Here is a 6,000-nt window from a genome sequence, read left to right on the forward strand (position 1 = left end):
TGGACATTAAAAGAATGTTCATATGAGACAAGAGATCCTTTTCTAATGGGATCTCAGTGTGAGAGATTGAGGACAACATCCAGTCAGTTTGACTCTTTTAGTGTGAAATTCCCTCATTTTGTTATGAATTCTCCACTGCAGGAAGTTACCGCCTTAATTTGTCTAACTCAGACTGCTGAAGCCTCCTCTTAGCTTCAGGTAAACTTTTAAAAATGCATTTTCGCACAGAAAATGGCTGTATTTTATCACCAATCACCTACATGTAATAACGTTAGGAAGGGATCTCTTAATGGCCAATATGAACAGGAGAAATGATCACAGCAACCAACAACGATGTACATGTGAGCATGTCAGTGTGTTAAGAAGAACTTGTGAAAATGTGAAGCTATCCTTTAAAGCCTGAGTTAATGTAAAAAAGCTCATGACATTCAGATCAACAGTCTCTCCTTTTCAACCTCCAGATGAGTCTTTTTGTTTCAATCTACAGTTAAAGAAGTCACCCATGTTCCAACCCAGAGTCTCACTCAAACAAATTGTGCAGTTATTCAAAAAGAAAAGAACTCCTTGCTTTTGTTCTCATTTGTGGGTTAGATTCAAGCTTTTTGCAGGACAACAGCACCCTGTGTCCTGGCCAGTAATCCACAAGGAGTTAAACCTTTATGGAAATGGCCCTGAATACTCCACACTGCACATAATTAGCTCCTACATAACAAATACTCCGACTCATGTTAAAGTACATTTTGTTAGTCTTTGACACGGGAAGCTACACCAATCCTTCTTCAGTTAGAAATAGTTAGGTAAAATATTTATTGAGGATTCTTTTAAAAGATCTGCTGTCTTTCATTTCTAAGAAGTGGTCATTGTTTTCCTGCTTTGATTACATCCCAGATGGTTTCTGTGGTGCTGCTGTACGTCTTGTGAACATTGTAACTCATGAAATACGCCGCAGCTCTCCTGCTGTCCACCTTCCACTCCCAAGCAGCGCTGGGATCACTTGCAGTATAATCCAGTCAGGAGTTGGATTATAGGATTGTTGAGATTTAAAATAAAATAAGAAAATTGACCGGAGGGGTGAACTCAAAATGTTTGATCCTGCTCACTGACACCCATGTCACAAATTCAGCTGTGCAAGAACATTTATGGTTCCTGAACATGAAGGGAAACTGCTATATATTTTCTTCCACCACAGGTGAAACTGAACTGGCCTCCAACACTTCTCCCACCCCCCCCCCCCCCCCCCTCCGGACTGTTGTGTCTTTCAGAAGGGATAGATATTTTATTGTTTGATGTAAGCGAACGGTGTGAACAGCAGCACGAAAACATGATAAAAGGTTTGTGATGCTTGGTGAGACTTGCTATGGGAAATGAAAACTTAAAATATGCTGTTGTTTCACATTGACCTTTTCATGTAAGGCCCAGGCATTTGTTACAACTGTACTATTCTACTTTTTCATTAAAATATGAAAAATGTCCATCTGGAGTCAACAACGGTATGATTTCCTATGTATGAATGTGTGTTCGCAGGTTTTAAAATGATTGGTAAATCAAATATTCTCCAAAAACTGATTCCAAATTGGTTTGAACTTTATCTGAAGGGAAATTTAGTATGCAAACATTTTTTGTTCAAACATTTCAGTGTATTTTCTTTTAACACGGACCTTCATTCAACATTAAAGTAACAGCGTCAAAGATTCATACACCTGATGAATTAAATGAACAGAGTTTTACAAAAAATAAGGATGGAAAATACAAAATTTGTTTTAAGAGCAACATTTCCCAAAATAATTTATTATATTAATTTGATGGGCCACAAACGTCTACGATATCATTTTCCACAAAATTAACCTCCAAGTTGAAATATTTCCAGTAGTGGAAAGTAACATTTACTCAAGTACTATACTTAATACTTAAGTACAATTTTGAGGTAGTTGTATTTTAAGTGATTATTTCCATTTTATTCTACTACATTTCAGAGGGAAATATTGCACTTTTTACTTCACTACATTTATCTGAAAATGTCCACTTGTATTTAAGTAAAGGATCTGAATATTTCTAACTCCACTGAATAATTCTGCCTTACAAGTGATAATGAAAGATCTGAGAATACAATACAAAACAGTATATATAAATTATTCCATAATAATTCAAGTTTGCTGTCATGATGGTTTTACTGGTATTACCACCTTCATGAACTGCCCTGTAAGGAATAGTCATTTTCCTCATCTTTTTCTGAAATGTTTTCTTTCCCTTCGCTATTTTTTTCCAGCTTCATTTTGTTTGTACAATTTCAAAACCATGAAGGAAAAACAAGAAGGAAAAAAGAAAAGAGTGTAAGAACATTTCAACAAAAAAAAGAGGAATTCAAGGCATCATCATAATCCTGAAAGTTTGAGAATTGTTTGTTCATGTAGTGCTTCTAATGTTTCATCTCACTTTGTTTGGATACCATTTTTCATGGATTTAAAACTTTGCATTTAAAATAAGTAGATTCAAAATAGAAACTTCTGTGATGACTTTAAATAAAATATCTCTTTTCTGTAAATGAGTCTTCGTCTCACACAGAATTTAAAACACATGTTCCACATCAGCCCAAAAACCTTTAACATAAGTCGAGTAATACCAGATGTGTAATTGTTTCCTAAAGTTGATTGGTGTTCATAACAAAGCGTGACACGTCATGACGGCGGCGAATTGCGTCACTGCGGTGTCCGCCCTCCAGAGGGAAAGCGCACATTCCTATTGTCCAAGATGGCGGCGTAGGTGCAGGTCCTCAGATGCTGACATGTTTTTAAACGAGTTTATCCTTTTATTTAGATATTTATGCAAGTATTCAGCATCAGGAGTGGTAGCGTTTCTTTGCCGAAGCTGTCGTCTGCCTCGTTATTTTGGCTAACACCCCAGGAATTCGCTCCCCAGGCCGGATTCCCGTTGCAGGCACCGAAAAGTTTGAGCTCCATCATCCTTTGAAAATGAAGAGGCAGGCCGGGAGAGAGACTAGTCCGTCCAGAGCCATCGCTAAACGGATACGGGAAAGGGAACGAGAGAGTGCGCGGAGGGAGGAGCTGCCACCGCCGCCGCTGGCTCTGCTGCTGGCGGAGAGCCGGAGTTATCACCGACGGAGCCGAAGCAGGGAGCGAGAGAAACCGCGGCTCAGGGAGGGGCGGGCGGCCGCCTTGGAGCTCCACCACCGACATGAGCTCAGCCTCCTCGGTCGTCCGCCTCTACGGACCACGGCGGCGGAGCTCCCCGCCGCCAGGCCGGGCACCCTGGAGTACAAAACGCTACTCATCAGCAACCTGGGCTCGCAGGTCTCGGACGAGGACGTGGAGGACGCGCTGTTTCATGAGTTCAAAAAGTTCGGGGACGTCAGCGTGAAACTGTCGCACACGCCGGAGCTGGGCCGGATCGCCTATGTGAATTTTCGGCACCCGGAGGACGCCAAAGAGGCCAGGCACGCCAAATCCTCCAGGTTAGTTTTGGGCGATCGACAGCTCAAAATTGAACCCATGTACGTCAGGAGGCGGAGTGTCACGCCGCCAGACGCTGGTTATTTGCCTCTACACGCACCGTACCCCTACAGACAGCGCTCCCTCTCCCCGCCGGGGCCCGGTGTGAGTAACATCAGAGACATCAGAGCGAGACATTACGCCTTGGAGACACTGGGTCTCAGCAGAGAGAGGGAGAGGCTTTTGGATTATTATGGTATGCTGGATGAGAGGGGCCGGCCCTATGGCTTCCCTCCAATGCCAGTAGTGGAGGATCTAAAACCTGAGGACGATCAGAGGGCGACCAGTAACCTTTTTATTGGAAATTTGGATGGTAATGTAACAGAAGCAGAACTAAGGAGGGGTTTTGACAAGTATGGCATCATTGAGGATGTTGTGATAAAGCGCCCAGCTCGTGGACAGGGGGGGGCATATGCTTTTGTGAAGTTTCAGAACCTAGACATGGCCCATCGGGCCAAAGTGGCCATGCAGGGACGGCTCATCGGCGGCAACCCAATAAAGATTGGCTATGGCAAAGCTAACCCCACCACACGGCTCTGGGTGGGCGGCCTTGGGCCTGGAAACTCCCTCGCTGCCCTCGCTCGGGAGTTCGACCGCTTTGGAAGTATAAGGAACATCGACTATGTTAAGGGGGACAGTTTTGCTTACATTCAGTATGAAAGTTTAGACGCTGCCCAAGCTGCCTGCACCCAGATGAGGGGTTTTCCTTTAGGAGGCCCAGAGCGGCGTCTGAGGGTGGACTTTGCTAAAGTTGAGGAGAGCCCCTCTCGGGCGTTTCCTCCTGGTTACCAGCCACCTGTCGCACCCCCCTCCCACTATGACCTCCTCGGGGAGACCTACAGCCGCCACCGCAGCCTGGAGCGAGAGCTGAGGGGAGCCAGGGACCGCTCACCACCGGCCTCCCACAGCCTTCTCTCCCAGAGGGAGAGAGAGAGGGCCCTGCTGGAGAGAGACTACCCCACCAGCCCCACCCGTAGCCTGGAGAGGAGAGCGGGAGGAGTGGAAGCTTTTGGCAGGAGTGTGAGAGGAGCAAGGAGCCGCAGCAGGAGCAGGGAGCGGTGGCTGAAGGAGAGGGAGGAGAGGAGGAACAGGAGGAGGAGCAGGAGTCCGTCCATCGACAGGCCAGCGGAGGAGAGGGAGAGAGAGAGGGAGAAGGAGAGGGGGAGGTCAAGGGTCCGAGGTCAGGGAGGGGCCGTCTCTCCTGATGCGAGCCCAGACAGAGCGCGGGTTCGAGCCCCCGACTCCACCACAGAGCCAAGAGACCACTCCCCTGACAGCGGCGCAGGGGGGCGACATTCTGCCACCAACGAAGAAGATCCACCATCTGGTCGCCACCACAGCAAGAGGTCCACCAGCGAGCATCTCAACAATCACCACCATCGAAACAGCGAGGTCATCGCCGCCAGCTCTCCTGCGATCCACACGGACACCCACACCTCCTCCCCTCCCAGCACGCTGTCAGAGTTCGCCCAGGCCTCGCTCTCCAAAATGTGGCACGGCTTTTTTGCTCTGAAGAACAGCAGTTTTCCCACAGACCTGTACATGCTGGAGGGGGGGTCCTCTTTCTTCAACACGATGATGAAGGACAGCCTGAAGCTGCAGAGCCAGAACCAGCCCAGCCAGCTGAAGATCGTCCAGAGGCTCCGCATGGACCAGACCCGACTCGATGAGGTGTCGCGCCGCATTAAACTCGGGCGGCCCGACGGGTTTGCTATCCTGTTGGCTCTCCAGGGCCCCATCGACCGCCAGGCCCCCACCCCTGAGCCGGGACTGCAGGTGCGCTTGCTTCGCCACTTGGTGACCTACCTGCGGAACAAGGAGGCAGCTGGAGTCGTGAGCCTGCCTGCCGTAAAAGAGGGGGGGCCTGGAGCAATGCTGTATGCCTTCCCTCCTGGGGTGTTCTCACAACAGTACCTGCAGGCTGCCAAGAGGACTGTGGGTAATATGGACGAGGAGCACATGGTTATTGTGATCGTTAATGACACTAATTGATTATTACACTGAAGTACAGACACTTACAGACATGCAGGCGAGCTGAGAGGAAACTCTTGACTACAAATACTTCCATGTTGTTTTTAGAAAGATGCATTTTATTGTTTTATTCCGTATCTTACAATTGAAACACAGCAAAGTACACTACGTCTCTCTTTACTCTCTATTCCTCAGTTATTACTTTATGTCTCCCTCTCTCTGATGTTCAGTTGGTTGTTGCAGACGTGATTTTACATCATGGGTTTCTGGGGAATTATAATGTTGAAATGGTCTGTAATGAGAAACACTTAAAGGAGAGCGGTTGTAAACGTATAGGCCTGCTGCACAAACAGGCAGCACTGTTGCTTTTGTACTCTAAGCTGTAACATACAACACTAAATCTGAGGGGTTTGTTTTTTATGCTCATTTACTTTATTTGTCTTTTTGTTTTCCTTTTATGAGAATTTACCAAGTTGTTCTGTATATCCAATATACGTGGGACTGGGAGGTTTTATACAAAGTG

General features: G+C 46.7%; 1 protein-coding gene across 1 annotated transcript; it reads left to right on the plus strand.

Annotated features, from left to right (window-relative positions):
- The first annotated feature begins 2,969 nt into the window (after positions 1 to 2,969).
- On the plus strand, positions 2,970 to 5,498 carry rbm15b (RNA binding motif protein 15B). The gene has a single exon (XM_070903104.1). The coding sequence runs from the start codon at positions 2,970 to 2,972 to the stop codon at positions 5,496 to 5,498; it is 2,529 nt and encodes an 842-aa protein (XP_070759205.1).
- Positions 5,499 to 6,000: the final 502 nt, after the last annotated feature.

Source organism: Enoplosus armatus, chromosome 3 (genome assembly GCF_043641665.1).
Source record: "Enoplosus armatus isolate fEnoArm2 chromosome 3, fEnoArm2.hap1, whole genome shotgun sequence".
Lineage (NCBI taxonomy): Eukaryota > Metazoa > Chordata > Actinopteri > Centrarchiformes > Enoplosidae > Enoplosus > Enoplosus armatus.

What these genes read in the sequence shown, in the direction of transcription:
- rbm15b (XM_070903104.1), top strand. Translation starts at nt 2,970, where the DNA reads ATGAAGAGGCAGGCCGGGAGAGAGACTAGTCCGTCCAGAGCCATCGCT.